Here is a 22,299-nt window from a genome sequence, read left to right on the forward strand (position 1 = left end):
TTGGAGAGGTCCCTAACAGCAGACTTTCCCATCACAATGTTTATTTCCTGGCTACTGGTGCCAAGAGTGTTGACGGTGGAGCCAAGCAAACTAAAGCTGTGGACAATCTCATTATCTTCACCATCCATCCTGATGCTGCCACTTGTCCAGTGGTGAGAATCTTTGTCTTCTTGACATTGAGCTTCAATCCATACTGAAGGCTGCAGTCCTTGACCCACTGCAGCAAGCATTTCAGGTCCTCCTCAGTTTCAGCAAGCAGGGTTGTGTCATCTGCATAACGCAGATTGTTAATGATCTTCCACCAATCCTGACACCACACTGCTCCTCATAGAGCCCAGCCTCTCGGATAATCTGTTCTGCATACAGGTTGTACCATTACATACCTGTATTTTTAGGGACACACAATTTCACCCCCCGGGCTTGGTGGTTTTGATTATGCCCTAGTTTACACCCACACTACATCAGCGGCTGAAGAGTGGGCTGTATCTCGTGGCAAAACCTTGTGTTCAGGGGTCCCCAGGATTTTTAACGGCTGGCTTTTCACACATACACCTTCCAGCCTTTCGTCCTCGGTTCCTCTCTAGGGGACTGGAATCTGTTTGCACTCCCCAGGGGCCCTAGACGTACAGTTAATTGTGTATCATCAATACTGTTGTCCCCCAGAAGCCCAGGACATACTGTCAAGTCTCTTTCTGGGGTGGAGGGCTTTGTGTAGACACTGTGCTAACTGCCTTAATCCCTGAATTGTACAAACACCTAATGCAGGTAAAAGAACTGACAAATGATAGCTCTAAAGAATGACCTCATTTTATGGTTACTTGTAATAAACAAGACATAGTATGATGCAGACATATTTTGCTTTATGAATTTTCCCCCCCATAAAAGGCCAAGATCAAGAAGTCTCTAAGTGAAGAGAGAGTTTCCAAAATAAGTTTCAAACCTGTAGAAAAAGAAATATCCTCCTCTCATAATGGTGAGTATTCCCACTCTAGAATGTTAGTCCTTTTACATTGTTGCCCGAAAGGACCTCTCCTGCCCCGGCCTCCCCACAGCCACATCCCTGCTGGCTCTCATACCTCCCCTGAACCAGCCTCCCCACATCGCTGCTGGTTCTCATACCGTCCCCCCTCGCCTCCCCACATCCCTGCTGGCTCTCATACCGCCCCGGCCCCCCCACATTGCCGCTGGCTCTCAGGCAGAGTGGACGGCCATGCAGGGTTTCCTGGGGCGTAATCTTTACAGAGGAGAGCATATGGCCTTCCAGACTCACTGAGTGGCTCTGAACCAACCACCTTCAGGTTCGCAGACAAGTAATTAACCACTGAACAACTAAGGCTTCTTTAAACATTAAAGTCCGTAGCTGTAGGGTGGATTTCACTCCTCGTGAACCCTTAGAGTTCCCCAAACTGTAAATTTTTATAAAAAAATCTTTATATGCCTCTTTTCCCCAAAGAGTGTCTGGGTGGGTTTGAACCACCAACCCTGAGATCAACAACTGCATACTTAGCCATTTCAGCACCAGGGCTCCTTGTCGAAGAGAAGACAAATGTGGTCAAATCTTAACTGGACCTTAATCTGACATTAAGGATCCCTGCTGACATAATGCATTTATGTCAGGCTTCTAACTCAAAGGTTGGGGATTCAAATTCACCAGCACAGGAAAGAGATTTATAGCAGGAAGCTGAGGGAGGGTGGAGAGCATTTGGAACACACAGGACAGGAGGCTTGCTCTTTTTTAAATCTGAGATTTAAGGGTAGTCCAAGAAAGGGTCTCTCAGAGTTTTTGTTCCTGTCAAACCTGTCATGCCCCCACACCCATGCAAGTCCCCATAGTCCTGTCCCTGGGCCTCTCGTGTGTCCTCCCATGGCTAAAAGATGAAAGGCCAGTGTACCATCTGTTAGAGAGCTCCCTGGAAAGTGTCCAGATGTGTAACATGGACCTGCCAAGTGATCCCTGAACCACAAAAATCATTCCATAACCGTAAAACTGTGTAGCCCGAAGTGTAACACTGGACACCATTTCCATGCCTGCAACACATGCCAACATGTCCTCAAAACTAGGCCTCAAAGACGGTGCTTTTATAGGACAAAGGAGGTGACCTGGAAGCACCGCACAGCCACACAACCACTCACACAGGTGTGGCTTTCCACCCCCACCCCCTCCTGTGGTTCTCGTTCGAGCCCATCCTTCCTGTCCCTTCCTCCGTGGACAGATTTTTCTCCCTGGACAGCTCTCTTGTGGCTAACTCCTGGGAAGTTGTTGTTCACTATGAGCAAGTGCTTGAAACACTTTAAGAAATCCAATTCCTAACAAAACGTTCAGCTCATTTAGCAATTAACATAGACATGGATCCTTGAACAAGATACAAAAATGGAAACAGCACAGTTGAACTTGGAAAGAGAGGCGGCACGGACAGCCCAGAATCTGAATTCTGGGAGGTGAGGGCAGCAGCGATTTAGTGTTCATGTTTCCTAGATCTCCAGAAAAGCCCGCACAGCCCACCGCCTGTGAGTTGGTTCTTAACCAGGCTCCCTCGCTATGTCTGGGAGAAGATGGCCCTTACTTGCTGAGTGGAGAGTCTGGTGGATTTGAACCGCTCATCTTTGGGTGAGCAGCCCAACACATAACATACTGTGCTACCAGGGCTCCTTCATAACTAAGAAAACCAAAATCCACAGGCAATGCAGACGACCGACTGTGGTGACAAGATGGTACCACAGAAGCTGAAAGATGAGCAGACAGAGCGAAGTCCCCAGCAGGAGGCCACTGCGTGTGTAAAAGGACAGAAGAGGAAGTAACAGACACTGAAGTGCCTTACGGATCAGAAAACGAAGGGCGCAGCTGCTCTCCGAGAACGCACAGGAGACACGGCTCACCCCTGAGAGAAACAGCCTGGGATCCCGTTTACAGATGAACTAGGGAGTCGGGGCCTGGTCTAAAGGGGACCAGGAACTCCGGCCACGGGGGTGGGGGGGCAGCGACACACCGAGGGGAAACCTCCTGAAGTTAGGGTGAGGATGGCGCAGAAACGCTCGGCCAAAGGGAACCGGAGTGAAAGGTCATGGTGGGAGTTCTAGAAGACCCACCTCGCTCCCCCGCTCCAGTCCCTGCTGTTCCAGGTGCCTAAACAAGTTCAAACTGGAATCGCAGGAGGCTGAAGGTCTCGCTGCTGACGTCCTACTCGGGTCGGAAGCTGAGAACCAGAGATGTGTAACTTTTACTGACTCTGATTACGTGGGTCGTGATAAATTACGGAAAGCATGAGAAGAGGAATTCTCGAACGTAACTGTACCGAGTCCAAGACGCATCATCAGACTAGAAGGAGGGGACACAGCATGGCTTAAAATCTCTATCCGGTGTGGATACTGAGCATGTAAAAGGAGAAGCTGGATTTTCTGAAGCAGCATGTGTGACATCAGGATTGGGGGAAGACGACTCCGCATACTGTGACAGGCGGACAACACAACCTTGCTGTAAGAAAACGACAAAACTTACTGATGGAGCTTAAAGAGGATGGTGAGCTGTAATCCATACTGAAGACTGAAGAATCTTTACAACCTGACCAGTAAATAACACTGTGTCAAGTGGAGAATACATAGAAGTTGTCAGAGGTCTCATTTCTACTTGGCTCCACAAACACAACCCGTAAAAGCAACAATCCGGAAATGCAGGGATGCCGATCGAGTAACTGCCTCCAAGGGCTGCTCAGCGTGTCAGAGACGAGGGCGGCCCTGACCCAGCTGCACCTGAGCCCAGCTCTAGAATTCTTGAGTTGCTTCATATGCATTGAAAATTCAGCTGCATGAACAGTAAAGGAGAATGAAGCAGCGATGCCTTCGAGTAGTGGTGGCAGAGCAGCGAATACATGCTGGACCGCTGAGGAAAAGTGCCACCTGGGTGCGCCTGAGCAAGGACTTAAGGTATCACCTGGCAATGACCGAAACACCCTGAGTAACAGCAGCAGAAGAGTAACAACCATGGAAGCAGAGTCAAGAAACCAACATCCTTCCCGGGTCAGAGTGAGTCAGGCGAGAGGCGTGTTCACGTACAGCTGTCAAAAGGCTTGGCCTTGGAACACCTGCAGCAGAACCTGAAATGTGCTCGCTGCGTGTCCACCAGCAGTCCTCAAAGGCTACATCCACGGTAACTGGAGGGAGTCGACAGACCTCCAAGACACTGGGGTTCGTTTTCAGACCACTGCAATGGTAACGTGAATATATTAAAGCAAGCCACACATTTTGATTTCCTAGTGAGCAGAAACATTAGGCTGCCATCTACTGTGGCCTACTGAAAGGGGCCCAGGACATGGTTACATGCTGTGCGCTAACCACAAGGACAGTGGTTTGAATCCACTGGGGAATCTGTGGGAGAAAGGCGCGCAGTCTCCTCCCATGAAGATTTACAGCCTTGGAGTCCCTGTCACGCTGGGCCTGTGGCTTGGGGTGCCTGTGGACAGAGCCCTACTTTCCATAGGTTCCACCTGCTCAGAGCAGAGGAGCCCAAGCTAACGACGTAATCTCACAAAAACAAAGCTTTCAGTCTCCTGCAGTCCCAGGACTGCTGCTACTACAGAATCGTCCAGAGCAAAGCAGCAGCTCTCTGGAATCAAATATTTGAAACAAATTCCAACACAGTCTTTTGGACATTTTAATAGGTGAGACATAGCAGCCTAGCTGGCACAATAGCTAAGTGCTTGGCTGTTAACTTGGAGGCCAGCAGATCAAACCCACCCCATGGGAGCCCAGACCTGGCCATCCACTCCCACAGGCTGAGAGCCCAGGACCCCGCGTGGGGCAGTTGTTTGCCATCATACAGGGTCACAGAATCCAGTGAAGGCCCCGCAGCAGCAGGATGAGAAGACCTTCTCCTAAGCCAGGTGTTCTCCCCATCTTCTCGTTCAGTCTTTTTCCATGAAAATCACCTTGATAGACATGGTGAGCCAAGACCAAGAGGGTCTTCTGGCTTCAAGATATAGAAAGTGTAAGTTTTCTAAGAGGAACCACGCTCTCTTGCAGAGGAATTTGAAAAGCCGAAGGACGAGCAGAAGGAGAGGCTGAACACGTGGGTGAGTCACCTGTACGTCTTCTTTGTGAACACGCTCTTCCAAGCCTACAAGCACGAGGAGATGCTGAAGGAGAAGATCAAGGAGAATCGGCAGAGCGATGCCCTGGCCGAAAAGCAGAGGAAGCTGGAGGACGACGAGCTGGAGGCAAAGTGAGTGTGCCCGGTTGCCAGGCCCGCCTCTCTCCTGCCGGCCTCTGCCAGAAGCAGCGCTCCTGGCCCTGTGGGTGAGGAGAAGGCACAGCTGTTAACAGGAGGGTGGTTTCATTCCACCAGCCTCTCCCCAGGAGGAAGACAGGGCAGTCGGCTTCCGTAAAGAGCTGCGGCTGTGGAAAGGCGGGGACGGTCTGGCTGTCCTCTAGGGTTGCTGGGCTGGAATCGCCTCGTAGCAGTGGGTCAGGCACAGCACTGAGGTCCCGGGGTGGTGTCATCAGTTACACATAACTACTGACCAGAAGGTGGAGGGTCGAGTCCGGCCGGGGGGCAACTCGGAGGACAGGCCTACAGTAGAGCGGGGCTGCCCTGAGCTGGCAGGGACTCGGCAGCGGGTCCTGGTTTGGCGGTGGCATCACCTTCGGGCACGGGGCATTGGTGCTGTGTGAGCACGGCAGCAGATGGGCAGGCATGGCCTCAAACTCAATCCAGTGCCGTTGAGGTGAAGCCAACTGACCGCTGACCCGCCAGTGGGTTTTCAGAGGCTGTAAACCGCACAAGAGCAAACTGCTTACCTTTCTCCCCTGAAGATGGTGGATTTGAAGCACTGGCCTTGGGCTTGGCAGCACAGCTCTCCACCTGCTAGACCACCAGAGCCCGTGTGGACTCTTGTTAGGTGCCGTCAATCCGAGCACGGCTCAGCGACCCTATGAACACAAGATCTGAACCCTGTTCTATCCTGCGCCGTCCTCACACTTCCCGACACACGAGCCCACAGCGGCCGTCACCAGTTAACACTATCAGCAGCACAAAACCCGGTTTTGACATTTCAAAGAGGGAAACGTGCTGTCTTCTCCTGTTTACTTTAAGGCTGAACGTTTTAAGGGAAGAAGCCAAAAAAGACTATGAGAGCGACGCCACTGCCGGGAAGGAGCCGGTCGATGCCGCCTCCTCGCACCTGACGGCAAGCCCCAGAGAGGACACGGTGGCCCAGGCCACCAAGTCCACCACCATGAAGCGGAGGAGGAGGTAAAGGCCACTGTGGACAGAACGTCAGACAGAGCATCTGTGGCAACTCTACTGAGCAATAAAACTGGTGTGTGTTACTTCCTACTTGTTGATTCTGGAAATCCTATCTTCTTCCTGTCAAGTCAGAACTGACTCCCAGCTGATTCTCTAGTGGCTTTCAGAGGCTGAAAACCACGGGGGAAGAGACTGCTGTCTCCCGTGCAGCAGCTGGTGGATTCGTACCACTTGCCTTTAGGGTGATAGTACAACTCCCTACGTGCTAGGCCACCAGCGTTTCCTACTGGTACCTTGGGCCACTGCATTTCCTGTTTCCCATATAGCGGCAACAATAGTTAAACGCTCAGCTGAGAGAGTTTGGCAGTTTGAATCCACCCAGCTGCTCTGTGGGAGAAAGACCTGGTGGTCTTCTCCAGTAATGAATGAAAAATTACTTGAGAATGATGTATAAAAACCACTAAAAATAAAGATTGCAGCCTAGAAAGCTCCCCAGGATGACCTCATCCATAGGTTGCTCAACCATACTTGAAATGTGTTACCCAAATCCCTGCAGCTTGGAAACAAGGCTGAATGCAAACAGCCATGTGCACAGCAGAGGAGCGTCTGATAGGTTCTAAGAGGAGCCAAGTACAGAGCTGGTGACTGGCACTGTTGGGAGCCAGCAGCTCTGGCTCCCAGCGATGCCACGGGCAGAGAACAAGCCCCATGTGATCTGCACGGTCCTCGCCTCTCACTGTGTTGTCCGCCCCAGGTCAGAGACAGAAGGGCCTGGATGACGTGTTCTCTTCACGCAGCCCCACTATCTCCCTGACTGGGGAGACTACCCATCCCTGCTTGACCTCGTCTCCCCATATCCCACTTGCCCACAGCACTGCCCACTCATTGAAAGCGGGCAAACAGTGACACTCGTTCTAGGGAGGCGAGGAGCAAGGACTCGGAACATGCCTGAATGAAACAGTCTGTCAGGAAATGTAGTTACAACCTCCTGGAGGTGGGGGGAGCGCCACTGAGGGATCACAATCACCGCTGTGCAACCAAATGTGCGTGAGCTGGTGAATGAAGAGCCAGGCCTAGAAACTTTACCCAAATCACAAAACAATTTTAAGAGTAACCACTAAGTCTAAGTAGCAGGAAGAAATGTGGGAAAAAATACACAAAATAAGCAGCTCCCCAGTAGAATCGACCCCAGTGCGTGGCAACCCCCGTAGGTTCTGAGGTTGTAAGGTGTCCTGGGAGAGCCTGCCAACCTTCTTCCTATGGAGAAGCCGGTGGATATGGACCGACCTTTCTGCTAACGGTGTACTCGGACTCCTTAATCCCGAGAAAAGCTGGGGAAAGACCACGGAGTGGCCAGCAGGAAGCCGAGGAGGTACACACGTTTCAGCAATTCCCACGGCAGGCGGATGACACCTGCTTCGCTCCGTTTTAATTGGGATTTGAGTGGAAGTTTACAAAGCAAATTGGACTTCACCAGTCTGTATTTGCCTTGGTACTCTTCACTAGAATGTCTTTGGTAGTCACAAAGGAAAGTTGAAAAAGAGGTTCAGGCAAATCTAATGAAGATGATTAAAGAGTAAGCAATGTTAACAGACAAAGCCGACTTGAAAGCAAACATCTGCATAGAAACCCGCTGTGGGCAGACTGATTCCGACTCAGTGAGGCTGTGGGACAGAACACAGCAGAGTTGTGCCCTAGAGTTTCCAAGGCTGCACATCTTTCTAGAAGCAGACTGCTTCATGTTTCTGCTGGGACGGAGTGGCTGGCGAGTTTGAACTATCAACCTTTTGGTTAGCAGCTGAATTTTTTAATCCCTGAGCCACCAGGTCTCCTAACATTCGCTTAGCAGAACTGAAAAAGAACAAAAGGCCAGGGAGGAAATGATAGAAGAACCAGCTACCAAGAAGGTGTGGTGTTTATTGGCATCTTGCAGAAGCTGTGCCCTCCGCAGGGAAGAAAAGCCTCGATTAAGTGGGAAGAAACAGTCAAGATGATAAAAAGAGTGATCATTTAAGCAACTAAACTAACACTCTGGTCCATGTGCACAAGCTTACCTCTTACTGCGCTGGGACTACACTGGGTTTTGTTACAAATCGAAAACTGCAACAACCCTGTGGTTGTTTACACCATCAAATTGGAACCAACTCAGAGCTGCCCCCTTGGAGGGCTTGTACGTAGCGGACTGCACAGGAGAAGACTGCCCTTCTTTCTTCCATGGAGCAGCTGGTAGATTCAAACCACCTGCCCCGTGGTTGGCAGGCCAACTCCCTACCACTCAGCCGCAAGAGCTCTTTTTGGGCAAGTCGACTGGCTCTATTTTTCCAACAGCGTGGGCTCACTCCATGTCTCAGCCACATTCTGTGCATCTTGCCATGTTTCAAACTTTTCCAGAATGCTACTGACCACCTCACAGACTGCCGTGCACTGCATTTTACTCTCATCATAATATCACTAAAAGAATATTTCAATAATAACTCGTCCATCAACCAGGAAGGCACTCTTTACTCCCCAAGGCCTTTGTCCTTCCTTGAACCCCTTTCTGTCCCTGTCCCACCATTCTCCACCCAAATCTATGCCTTAATAAAAGCTGGAGCTTTGGAGAAAAAAAAATAACTTGTCCATGCTAGAAACTCCATAAACATAAGTAAATGGCATTAATTACAGAGTTCATGTCTTTTGTTCATAGTGTCACCATGTATTTGGCTTGATGACACTTAACTGCTAAGTGAGGCTACTGTTGCTATATTTTGGAGGAACATTCTTCCGCTGTGTACATCACTGTCAGTTTGCTGTACTGAGGTAACCTGGGTTTGCTGTGATGCTGAACGTGTGCCATTGGGGTATCAAATACCATAATGGTTTACCAGTGTGGACGGTGTTTGGTTGTAGGACAGGTTTGGAAGCAGGAGCAGCATCCACTTCCTAAACCACATGCCTGTGAAAACTCTATGAACTTGGAGAAACTTACAGAAAGGCATTAGGTCTTTGGTTCATGGAGTCACTATGAGTTGTGCTCGACTCAATGGCAATCAACAAAAATATGCACTGAGAAACTAGAACCTTCTTGCTGTGATCTTTCTTTACTGTGGTGGCCTGGAACTGAACCTGAGCACAAAGGCTGAGCGCATCTGCAGGAGGAAGAACCCAGAGACCAGGCCTCATTGCAGTGCAGTGGCTGCCAGCCGTGAACTCGCACCATCAATGGTGGCAAACGGGACAGAAATGAAAAACGGTGTCTTCAGTAACAGGAACCACAGTGGGACTCCTGAAACGAGGAATGAGGAGGGAATGCTACAGACAGACCGTGGGGCCTCAGTTGGGGAGCCACCCTCACGGCTCGGGGATGCTGGTTTTCTAGACCACTTGGGCTGCTACCAGGACGCTTGTACTCACCTTGTACCAGAAATGAGGTGGAATTAAAGACAATTCACCAGACTTCATGTCGCCTGTGGTGATGGTGTCCAGAGGTGGGCGACCGGACTGTACCAGCTGAACCATGAGCGTGGTTCTGCCTCAGGCAGGACGCTTCTGTTAAGCTGCCCGTGTTCCACGTCCTCTCAAAATCACGCTGGTATTCAACCTAACAATTATTTTGGGTGAATATCACATTCATAAGTCGCTACTTGGCAGGGAAGGGGCCCCACACCCAGGAGAGCTTTCAGCTGTTACAAAGGGGCTGTCATGTTCAGACCCAGCCCAGCCCAGGCCAGGCCCCACCTGCAGTGCAGCCACACCCAGGCGACGGATGGGAGACAGACGGAACGAAAAACTAGAATCTTAAAAACTTTAGCAATTTATTCACCTCATTTTCCAGTAAAATATTCACATAATGTCAAAAGAATGGAATGATGAGAGATGGCGCAGACTACCTTGAATTAATTCCACATAAATAGTTAAAATCTAAAAATCTCCAGAATCATTCGGTTTAGCGATGGAGTAGAAATCGGTTCTCCCCAGCAAGTATTGCTTTACTATTGTCGTGAACCGGTCACGGTGGCTTCCTGGCTGGCGGCAGAGGCTGTGAGCTCGGCCCCTCCGGCCTCCCCGGGAGCCAGCCCCGTCAGTCCAAGAAGAAGATGTTGTTGAACTGCGTGGCACAGAGCTTCTTCACCTCTTCTGCAGGAGGACAGAGAGCAGCGAGTGAGGGGGAGGCCGCCACTTCCAGGCTGATGAACATCAGCACCCCAAATTCTCCTGGAGTAAAACCACACCCCCAGGCTCACTGCTGTGGGGTCGACCCTACGGGACAGCAGAACTGCCCTATCAGGTTCCCAGGCTGCACGTCTGTACAGAAACCGCTTCAGGTTATTCTCAAAGAGCAGCAGGGGGGTGTGAACCCCCAGACTTGGGGTTAACAGCCAAATGCTTTAACTACAGCATCATGAGAGCTCCTTCTGGAATAAAGCTGGGAATAAATAACGGCACCTGGGTTTTAAATTTTACAAGCCTAAAGAAGAAATATTTTAAAAAAAACAGAGAAAAGGGGGAAGAAAAAAAACCCCACACAACCAACCAAAAACCCATAACCACCCCTAAGGAACCCAAGAGACTTCGATTACTATTTAACATCCTGAAACAGTTTTGCTTCTGAAGTGAGAAAAAGCTTAAACCCAGCCCCTAGAGAGCCTGAATTATCTGTGGCTCTAGGGAGGAGGAAGACAGCATCTAACGTGATGATGCACCACCACAACATCTCCACTGCTTTTACACACTGTGGCTAACACATTTACTAGAATCCCTCTCTGGGTAAAACTACTGTCTCAGAAGATAGAACCAAAACAAAAAGGGCTTGCACTAACTTCATTAGCACTTTGCCCATGGGTGCATTTCCCTGAAGGCACCCTCCTTGTTCCTAGTCTACGTGCAAGGCGGCAGGACCAGCCCGGGAGAGGGTCAGACACAGCGATGGCTGTGAGGGTGGGGGAGGACGGACGTGGCAGTGCTACGTTCCGCTGTACGACTGTTTTACACGAGTCAGAAGCAACTTGATGGCACCGAACAACAAGTGGCAAGAGCCTCAGGGGAGTGCACAGGCAGCACGAGTATGCCGAAGCCAGAGCGGAGGGCCAGGCCCACAGCCCTCACAGCCTTGCTCTGCTGCTGGGCAGACAGACCGAGCTGGACGCTGCCCCAGAAGCCAGCTGGGCAGCGTGATCCACAAACGAGCGATTCTCATCACAGGACATTTTGAAAGGATTCATTTTCAACATGGAGATTTTTTAAAAAAAAAATCACTTTCTTTTGGCGACTGCCAGGTTTCCTGTGATTGAGGACCATTTCTCAGACACCCTTCCTGGGACTCTGCTACAGAAAACAGAAAAGGATCAAATGCTGCGTCAACTATGCGCCAGAGGCAGCACTGCTCTGCACCTCACCCTTTGGGATTTGCTCTGTCCCCCGTGTTTCGCAGGACACTGAGAGGACAGCTTATCCAAGCTCCCAGGGACACAGACCCTCGGCTCAAGGACCAACCCCATTTACCATTTACTTCAATCAGGTTGGCGTTTTTCTGGTTCAAAATGACATAGAGCTCCCGCTGGTCTGACTTCTTCCCCACGACCCAGTAGTCGCTCATGGCTTTCACGATGATCTCCTCGTCTTCGTCCACTCTGTAAGACAGGAGTTCCAAAGTAGCTGTGAGGGGACGGGCAGCCGGGCTGTGAAGGGACAACCGCTCTACAGAGCTCTGGGGTCGGCTGACCACCGGGGATGGATAGCAGGGCTGTGAAGGGACAACCGCCCCACAGAGCTCTCAGGGGTCGGCTGATCAACAGCTCTAAGGGGACAGACAGCCAGGCTGTGGAGACAGCTACCCCACAGAGCTCGGGGGTTGGCTGACCACCAGCAGTGAGGGGACGGACAGCCGGTCTGTGGAGAGACAACTACTCCACAGAGCTCGGGGGTTGGCTGACCACCAGCAGTGAGGGGACAGACAGCCGGTCTGTGGAGAGACAACTACTCCACAGAGCTCAGGTGTCGGCTGACCAGCAGCTGCTCATGAGCTGACCATTGGCCTGCTCACGCCACTCGGTGTGAAGAGGCTGTCTTAGGAGAACGTAATCCACCACCCTTGAGTCAAGTCCGGCTCCCCTTGACCCCGGGGGACAGAGCAGAGCTGCCTTGCCCACAGGTTTCCAAGGCTTTATGGAAGCAGAAAGCTACATCCTGCTCCCTCAGAGCAGCTGTGGGTTCAAACAACTGACCTCTCAATTAGCAGCCGAGTACTGTAACCACGGTGCCACCAGGGTTCCCTGCCACCGAGTTGATTCTAACTCACAGTGGCCCTGTAGGACCCTGTAGGACCAGCAGAACCGTCCCATAGGGCGTCCAGGCTGGACTCTTTAGAGAAGCAGACTGCCGTAGCTTTCTCTGCTGGAGTCACACCGCCAACCTTTCAGTTAACAGCTGAGAGCTTAAACACTGTGCCACTAGGGCACCTTACACTGGAACTTAAACTCACTGCTGTCAAGTTAGAGACCTCTGTTGGGAAGTTAGTGACCTCTATGAGGTGGAGTCAGGGACCACCGTGGGGGGTGAAGTTAGTGATCTGAGGAGGGGGTCAGTGACCTTTGGGGGCTAGAGGTCAGTGACCTGGGGGGTGTCAGTGATGTCCAGGGGGTGGGGGGAAGTCGGTGACCTGGGGGGCTAGTTAGTGACCTCCCTTGGGTTTCTAAGGCTGTAAATCATAAAGGGGGGAGAGTGCCCATCTTTCCCCCAAAAGCAGCTGGTAGATTTGAACCACTGGGGCTGGAGGTGGTGTTCACCTGACCTAGTGAGGTCACTGTTGATGTCTCCGAGAATCTTCATGAGGTCCGGGTGCACGGATGTAAGCGACACGCTGGGCGTTTTCCTCATGTGAATTGTACTTTTCTCGGCCAAGTTCATGTGGTTGAAGTAGATAAACTTAAACTGGGGCTCCTTTTCAGACCTGTGGAGAAAAATGTCAATGAGCTGGAACTCCTGGAAGGGTAGTAATTCAGGTTCTACAATTACGTTGTTAAGACCTCATGACAAGGCTGTGTATTTTCAAAGGCTGAGCTTCAAAGAAAGAATCTCAATAAAATTAAGATGAAACAACCTTCTAATGTCATAGAAAAAAAATAAAAATAGCCACGGGAGGGAGGTGTTCAACATGGTGGACTCTGGGTCCCCGAGAGCTGAGGTTTAGTTCTCTTTTTAACTCTGAAAGTTATTTTAATTATGTGATCATTTTCTCAGTGGATAGTGTGTTTTAAAAATGGCAATTTATAAATGGGACTCATTTCATTCTATATAAACACACGTACATATATGTGTATTTTTAATGCAAACGAAATGAACACAGGCCAGCCATCGACCAGAAGAGGGTTCAGCAAACTGTGGCTCTGTGTTTCTCAATGAAGTTTTATTGGAACACGGTTGTGCGTACAGAGCTCTGTCTGTAGTACTGGCTACGGATGCTTTTGCTCTGAAATGAGAGCACTGAGCAGTGAGGACCTATCTAAGTGATAAAGGTGAGAGTATTTTGGCTCCTTACAAAGAAGCCTGATGTTTGAGGAGGGCCTCACCTCGCTTGCTGTAGTGCTGGACAAGGAGTGAGCACACCGTGTAAGCAGACGCCACTGAAGCCCAAGGCTCTTCCTGGGGGCCTCCCGTGACTCTAAATGGAAATCGTTCTAAGGTGGATTTTCTTTTTCTGCTTAAGCTTAATGAATGCATTTAGTTGGACTTACCTTTCTACTTGTTAGAGTGACTTTGAGCAAGGCTGGCTGCATCCCTACCTGACACACTGGGGTCTGGGACAGGGGGAGCCTGAGACTGGGGGGCTCAGAAGCCTGCTCTGCTCACTTCAGGGCTAGTGGCCACACTCAGGAGGCTGGGAGGCTGAGGGTGCTCGGAAGCACATCTCTGGATAAGAGGGTTACTGCTGAGATAATAACATTGTAATGTCTGGGTAAGTTATCGCTGTAATATTGTGATACCATATACCAGGCGAAGAAAGAATTTGGGCCATTTCTTTTCCAGGCATATAAAATTCGCACAAAGCCATGTTAGTTGTTTTCACAAGACTCTTAAACCACGAAATAGAAATAAACTTCACCTGCTGTGTGACTGTTGGCGTTGGAACCAACCCACAGCTGACCCTCCAGCAGGTTTTCAGAGGCAGTTAGTTCATCACACGGGAATACTGCCCATCCTCCTCCCACAGATAATCTGGTAGATTCAAAGTGCATGCCTTCAAGATTGCAGAGCTCCTTCTTGCCTCGAGGCTACCAGTGCTCCCTACACTACACCGACTCCTCACTTTCCATTTGGAACAGTGACAATCCTACCATCGGACTATGTGGAGCGTGAACAATGTATGTCTGGGAGGTAGAGGCACATGGCAAGAGCACGCTGGCTGTGTGGTTCTGGTGATGTGTCAGCCCGGCTGGGCCGGGGTTCTCAGGGGTTTGTCAGTTACATAGTGACGTGGTCATCTTCCATGTTCACACTGTGACCTGGTCCTTGGAAATGAACCATGTCGATAAGTGTATAGCACTGGAAAAATGGAAAACTTAAAGGTGTTTAGGAAGAGCTGAAACATGGTGGTTTGGGTATCCAGACAGCTTCATTCAGGTTTAGGGTTCTGGTCTTAAAACACTGCCCGTGGCTTTTCTCTCCCCTTACTTTTAATATGTAAAACATTAAAATTTCTTACACATCTCTGAATGTAAATTACTATTAGGAGTTATTACACAGGAAGATGAGGAAATGGACTTTTCCCCTTTATGAAGGGTGAAGAGAGAGTTACACATATGGCAGTGTTAATTAAAGGGGGAAAGGAGACCCACTCACACGAAGGTCAGTTCACTCTGCACCATAATTAGCTCATCAAAGTTAACATCTTACCAAAGCCTTTTAAATACCACCCCCTTTTTTTTTTAAAGAGAAGATAACATAAATGTCTTACTTTCTCAAAAAAGAACACACTGAATACAGTGCACGTGTGTGTGTGTGCACGTGTGCGTGTGCGTGTCTCTGTCTGCCTGGGGGCTCACAAATAGACAAGATTACAGAAAGGGTCAGGCAGCTCCCTGCCCTTCAGGGGCCAGTCACACACACAAAGGGGTCTTCTGTTACACTTTGAGTAAGACTTCCTATGGGGTCCTCTAGAGGGTCCTGGTGGCACAGTGGTTAAAGCATGAGTGATAACTAGAGGTCAGAGGTTTAAAGCCATCTCCTGGGCTCCTCAGGAGGACAGGGCAGCCTCAGAATCCCAAGTGAGGCAGCTCGGCAGGATCAGCACTGCCTTTTAACATCAGTATCTTTAGAAATTTGATCTTTGTCTTTGGAGGTTTGAAACGTTACATCTGAGATGAACAGCAACAAATCCTAACACTGTATACAGTGCACAGTATGGACTGGAGTCAGCGGTACGGGTGGCCATAGAACTCAGCAGCTGGGAACTGCGGAAGGGACGTAGCAGGTATGTGTGAATTCACGGTACTGTTGTCCTTTCAGCTTTCCTGTTTGGAAATTTTCATGATAAAACATTGGAGATATTTTACCTAGCACTTTTCTAATAGATACACAACTCTTTGCTGTTGGGCTGTAACTAAGCCTCCAGTGGGTTTTCAAAGGCTGTGAAGAGCATGGGATGAGAATGTCCACCTTTCTCACATAGAGCAGCTAGCGGATTCGAACTGCATGCCTTCGTGTGTAGAGCAACATTTTACCACTAGGCCAAGAGAGCTGCCTGGAGGTCCCAGTAGATGCTGCTGTTGTTAATGTGCCGTTGAGTCGCCTGCATCTCACAGCAACCCTGTGTACACCAGCTCTAACGCCAGCCCTGTCCTGAGCCGGTCTCACTGACTGACACACCAAGCCCCATCGCCCCAGTCACTGTGCCAATCGATCTCATCTCGGGTCTTCCTCTCCTGCACTGTCCTCCAACCTGCTGAGCATGATGTCCTTCTCCAAGGACCAGTCCTTCCTGGCCATGTGCCCTAAGCATGTGAGACAGAGCTTCAAAATCCTAGTCTCCAAGGAGTAGCCTGGTTTCATCTTCTCCAAGACAGACCTATAGAGGCCCCCCAAAATACATAGTGGACCCCCACAGTGAACTAGAGCCCAACACAGATTATGAAGATGGTACAGGAGGGGGCAGGGCTTCCTTCCGCTGGAGGGCTTACCTAGGCCTGAGTCAACTCAGCAATGTGCAAATAGTCACCGTGGTCCTGACTGGCAGCGGCAGCTAGGTCTTAAACATTTTGGTTCATAAAGTATGTTAATCGCAGTTAAAAAACACCATCATTCTTCTCCCACCAGTTAACTGAGTGCAAGTGAACTTAAAACCGAGTACACACCCAGACATCCTCTTGTTGATGTTAAACTGCTCGCAGATGTCTGACGCCAGCACCGTGAGCTGAGGTCCCACAACGCTGTCCAGTCTCCGGCAGAAGTCCAGTGTGGGCTGTGTGGAGGCTGCCGGGTGGTCAGGAAAACCCCATAAGTGTCACAGGAAGGTGCAGAGGAAGTCAGGATTCATGTTACCGCACCCCCCAACAATACTTAGTAACTATTCAAATTAAAGTGTACTGATCTAGAAGTAATATCATCACTAAATGATTTGATGGCAGATCTAGCCATCAAATAGAAAAACACAGAAGAATCAAAACTACACATTATTTAAAAAAATACTGTTTAAGATGGTAAAAAATTTATGTCCCACAGAAAAGGGATTTAAGCCCACACCCGTGTATGTGCGTGTAGCTTCAGAGGTCTGCCAGAGGGGTATCACTCAGCGGCAGCGGCTTCGGGTTTTAGTATACAGAAGCCCCCAGTGGTGCAGATATTTAAGCACTGAACTACTAGTTAAAAGGTGGGTGGTTCAAACCCACTCAGAAGACAGGCCAGGAGACCTGCTCCCAAAAGGTCAGCCCTGAGAATTCGGTGCAGCAGTGGGCTGGGGTGTATTTTTGTTTGCTTGTTTTAAAATGTCTTTCTTTTAGGTGGGTTGGGTTTTTTGCCCATTTACGAAGGGAGCCAAGCGTGCTGTGAGGGGCAGAGGCTGGACAGAGAGGAGTGGGCACCTACCGTCAATCATGAAGCACACAGCCGCGCTCATGGCCTGGGAAAAGGAAACAAACCACATGTTACAGACCAGGTGAGACAAGAGACACAGAGAGACAAAGAGCGAAATGTGCAACCAGTAAGTGCAGTCATCGTATCTGAGCCTTGACCTCGATGGACCCGTGAAAAGGCACTCGAATCAACTGGAGAACTCTGAATACGGACGGGACCCAAGCTTGTAGTACTGTCTATGAGAGAAGGGTGGTTGTGTCCTCGTCAGTGAGGGAAGGAGCCCTGGTGGCACAGTGGTTTGCTCCATGGGAGAAAGATACAAGTCTCCCCCATAAACGCTGACAGCCTAGGTAACCTGTTTACCTAGTGCAGCCATTCTGCTATGTCCTTCGGAGGTGCTGAGCTGGAATCAACCCGACGGCAGGGGTTATGGGCAATTACAGATACACACTGGATCTGAGCGAAGTGACGGGATAATTTCAAATCCTCCAACAGAACAAATACAGTGTTGTGAGTGACAGGATGCTATCGATGCACATACAGGGAGAACCTGTGAATACAACCGTTATCCAGACATACGTACCAAGAACTAAAGCCGAACAGGAGGCAATGGAGGATCTCTACCAAGCTTTGTAGTCCAAACACGTAATCAAGATGCATTAATATTACTGATCACTGGAATGCAAAAGTTGGAAATAATGAAGGCGGAATGATGGTTGGAAAGTACGGACTGGATGACAGAAAGGAAGCTGGAGATCGAAGGATTGAATTTTGTAAGGTCAATGATTTATTCTTTGCAAATATCTTTTCCAAGAACACAAGAGGCAACTTCACACACAGACTTCACCTGATGAACGCACAGGAACCAGACTGACCACATCTGTGGAAGGAACCGTTGGGGACGCTCAGTATCGCCAGTCAGAGCAGGCCAGGTGCTGACTGTGGAACGACCATCATCTACTCTGGTGCAAGTTCAAACTGAAGCTAAAGAAAATGAAACAAAGCCACAAGAACCAAGATAATGACCTTCAGTCTACGCTACTTGAATTTAAAAATTTAAAAATAATCTTAAAAATAGATGTGAAAAAAAAAGGTTTGAAGCATCGAACAGCAATGACCGAAGCCCTGAGGTGTTGAGGGACCACATCCAGGATATCATCTATGAAGAGAGCAGAAGACAAAGGAGAAAGAAAAAAACCAAAATGGATGTTAGGAGAGAATATGAAAATTGCACTGGAGCATCAAGATGCCAAAAAACAAAGGGAAGAGATGTCAGAGTAAAAAAGTTGAACAAAAGATTTCAAAAGGCAGCTTGAGAATATAATGCAAAGTATTATAATGGAATGTAATAGAATGTACAAAGAGGTGGAGATTAAAAAGAGAGGAATTTGCTTGGCACTTTCTCAAACTGAAAATATTGAAAAACAATTTCAAACCTCAGGCTGCAATACTGAGAGATGCTATGGCAAAATCTTGAACGATCCAGGGAGCAGCAAAAGATGATGAAAATAATACACTGACTCACTGTACCACAAAGACTTGGTCAGCACTGAAATATTTCACAAAGTACCACATAAGCAGGAGCCAAAGGAAATGAAAGAAGTTCAAACTGCACGGAAGGCGCTAGCAAAAAATAAGACCCCAAGAATCGATGGGATACTGATTGACACATTTCAAGTAATAGATGCAGCCCTGGATGTCCTCACCAGTCTATGTCAGGAAATTTGGAGGACAGCGGCTGGGTCCTCTGACTGGAAGAGAGTAATTTTTGTTCCCATTCCCAAGAAAGGTGATCCAACAGGATGTGGAAGTTACTGAACAGTATCATTACCACATGCAAGCAAAATATTGCTAAACCTCATCCAAAAATGCCTACGACAGGACACGGACAGAACTGTCAGAAGTTCAAGCTGGATTTAGACGAGGCCATGGCACCAAGAATATCTGATGTCAGATGGATTTTGGCTGAAAGCAGAGAATTCCAACACGAAGTCTATTTGTATTTTATCCAAACGCATTTGACTGTGTGGGTCAAAACAAACTACAACTAATAGTAAGAATGGGAATCCAGAACCCTTAATTATGCTCATATGAAATGTATACCTAGACCAAGCAGCTGCTGTATGAACAAAGCAAGGGAACACTGCATCGTTTAAAATCAGGAAAGGTGTATGTCAAGGTTGTATTCTTTCTCCGTATCTATTCAATCTGTACACTGAGCAAATAATTTGTGAAGCTGGACTCTCTGAAGAAGAATGTGGCATCAGGATCGGAGAAGACTCATCAACAACCTGCGTTATGCAGATGACACAACCTTGCTTGCTCAAAGTGAGAAGGACCTGAAACACTTGTTACAGAAGATCAAAGACTTCAGCCTTTAATATGGATTGTATCTCAGCATCAGAAAGACAAAAATCCCTGTCACTGGACCAATAAGCAACTTCTTGACAGATGGAGCAAAGAATGAATTTGTCAATGGTTTCACCTTACTTGGATCCACACTCAACACCCTAACATGTTGGACTGGGAAAGTCTGAAGTCAGGGACCTCTCCAAATTACTGAGGAGCAATGACATCAGTTTGCAGACCAACGTGACCCTGATTCAGGCCGTGGTTTTTTTCGATCCCTTGTTATGCATCTGCGAGCTGGACGATAAGGATTCCAGAAGAAGGATCAATGCCTTTGAGTTGTGGTTCTAGAGAAGAGTATGGAATATTCCTTCTACAGACTGACAAAAGAATAGACACGTCTTAGGGGGGGAAAGCATCCAGAGTGCTCCTTGGAAGCAACGAGGTGAAATTTCACCTCACACCGTGCTCGGAATGGTGGAGAGTCGAGCGAGAGGAAGATCCTCAATAACACAGATCGAGACAGTGACTGCAGCACTGGGCTCAAGTGTGTCAGAGATGAGGAGGAAGGTGCAGGACAGGTCAGGGCTCAGGGCTGTTGTTATGCATCGAGTCGCTATGAGTGGTACGTGACTCGACAGCACAAACCACCAGGCAGGGAAGAGGCTGGATGGAAGACTGGAATACAGTTAACTGCTGGGGTACGGGACGGCACGTGGGGCTCCACATCCTAGCATAGTTTCGTGTCTTTTTTTTTTTTTTACAAAGGCCCTGACAAATAATGAATGCCACTTCACCTGACGATGGTGACAGGAAATCACTGCAGTTCTGAAGCTGTCAAGCCTTGGGGGACCCGCATCATGGCAGTTTTATTTCTCTTCTCTTACAGGTGACTTGCTGGGCCTTCAGGAAGCAGTCGGACCCTGCCTTTGTCCCTCACTTTCTGACGGGGTTTTGAGATGTGGTCTTTTCTGTTTACCGCTCGGCAGGTCCGTGAGCCTCTCTCCCTCTAAACGGTTGTTCTTGGAGAAGTTTTCTTGTGAGAGCACTCAGCTCTCTCCCCTCCATGCTGTCGTCACAGAGCAAATACTCCGAACTGATCTTCCTCCCACCTCCCCTCTCTCGTCATCTCCGCTGACCTTCTAGGGTAGTCTTCTCAAGTTTCTAATGGATTTCTTGCTTCAGAACTCATCTTTTTGGTTAAGTTCTATCACTTGAACTTCCTGCTATCATTCTGTTTCAGTTTTACCATCAAAGCTTCATCATTTCTGTGGATGCTCGTCTTGTCAGAACTTCAGAAAGTCTCTTCTGTTCGCCGAGTCGTTTTTGTTTCTTTCAGGAGCTACAGTTTTGTCTGCTCTTTGGACCACATTTAAGAATGAGGTCGCCACAGGCTGAGCTGAGAGGGCGGCTTCTCTGAGGGTCGAGGACACAGCGATGGCAGGAAAGAGTATCGGCCCTCAGGCTCAGGTGCTGATGCCCACACCAGCTGTCCTCGGGGTTGCCGACTTAATGACTGCCTTTAAAAAGCTCCTGAGCTGAAGGACTGGTCGGCAGGAGGGACTGTGTCCCTGAACTCCAGCCTCCCCTGTGATGGGCTGGGAGGACACAGGGAGCCTGGTGACCATCTGCAGGCACACTGTGAATGGATTCTGATCCAAAATGAAAAAGGTAAGAATCTCAAGCTCTTAAAGACACCAGACTTACTGGCTTCACAGAAACTGTGGGGACCTGTGAATCTATCACCCTGGGATATAATCTAAGTTTTCAACCCAATCTATAACCTCAAGCCATCTGTAAACAGCATCCCCAAAACCCAAGTCCCCACAGCACCAGGTGGGCTCCAACTCGACGTGACCCTGTAGGACACAGACCTGCCCTCTAGGCTGTAGGTCTTCAAGAGAAGCCAACTGCTACATCGTCTTCCTATGGAGAAGTCAGGGGGTTCGAACCACTGACCTTTTTAGTTAGCAGCTGAATGTTGTAACTACAGTGCCGTCTCAGCTCCTCAAAGAAACAGTTTTGCTCCTTTGTAAACAACAGACGCTTTGAGTATGAGTCAGACTGACAACAGGAAAGCGCCAGGGGGAAGGAAGGTCTGAATTCAGACAGGAGACACGAGCCCTTGGGGAAACACATCCAGTCAGGTGAGGAAAGACAGACCCTCTATGGGAGGGCCTGGTGCAGTGACGGTGGCAGGTCAGGTGAGGAGAGACAGACCGTCTACAAGAGGGCCTGGTGCAGTGACGTGACGGCGGCAGGTCAGGTGAGGAAACAGACTCTCTAGGGGGGGCCTGGCGCAGTGACGGCGGTGGGTCAGGTGAGAAGACAGACCCTTTACAGAGGCCCTGGTGCAATGATGGCAGTGGGTCAGGTGAGGAGACAGACCCTCTGGGGGGGGGCCCTGGTGCAGTGACGGCGGTGGGTCAGGTGAGGAGACAGACCCTCTGGGGGGGCCCTGGTGCAGTGATGGCGTTGGGTCAGGTGAGGAGAGGAAGAACCTCTACAGGACAACCTAGTGCAGTGACGGCGGCAGGTCAGGTGAGAAGACAGACTCTCTAGGGGGGGCCTGGTGCAGTGACGGCAGTGGGTCAGGTGAGGAAAAAGACCCTCTGGGGGGCCCTGGTGCAGTGACGGCAGTGGGTCAGGTGAGGAAACAGACCCTC

General features: G+C 49.4%; 2 protein-coding genes across 2 annotated transcripts in view; one reads left to right on the plus strand and one right to left on the minus strand.

Annotated features, from left to right (window-relative positions):
* The window catches only part of RSPH10B (radial spoke head 10 homolog B (Chlamydomonas)), a 40,278-nt gene extending 34,030 nt beyond the window's left edge, over positions 1–6,248 (plus strand). The window contains exons 17-19 of the mRNA XM_006889628.1: positions 886–973; positions 5,017–5,215; positions 6,086–6,248. Coding sequence (XP_006889690.1) covers positions 886–973; positions 5,017–5,215; positions 6,086–6,248 — 450 coding nt within the window. The remainder of the gene's footprint in view (positions 1–885; positions 974–5,016; positions 5,216–6,085) is intronic.
* A 4,047-nt stretch (positions 6,249–10,295) lies between these two features.
* Positions 10,296–22,299, minus strand: part of CCZ1 (CCZ1 vacuolar protein trafficking and biogenesis associated homolog (S. cerevisiae)) — a 29,620-nt gene continuing 17,616 nt past the window's right edge. The window contains exons 11-15 of the mRNA XM_006889629.1: positions 17,297–17,330; positions 16,567–16,684; positions 13,008–13,166; positions 11,720–11,847; positions 10,296–10,354 (exon numbers count right to left, since the gene is read on the minus strand). Coding sequence (XP_006889691.1) covers positions 10,299–10,354; positions 11,720–11,847; positions 13,008–13,166; positions 16,567–16,684; positions 17,297–17,330 — 495 coding nt within the window. The 3' untranslated portion in view covers positions 10,296–10,298. The remainder of the gene's footprint in view (positions 10,355–11,719; positions 11,848–13,007; positions 13,167–16,566; positions 16,685–17,296; positions 17,331–22,299) is intronic.

The sequence above is a fragment of the Elephantulus edwardii genome, unplaced genomic scaffold (genome assembly GCF_000299155.1).
Source record: "Elephantulus edwardii isolate Elephantulus edwardi_28Jun2011 unplaced genomic scaffold, EleEdw1.0 scaffold00080, whole genome shotgun sequence".
NCBI classification, from domain to species: domain Eukaryota; kingdom Metazoa; phylum Chordata; class Mammalia; order Macroscelidea; family Macroscelididae; genus Elephantulus; species Elephantulus edwardii.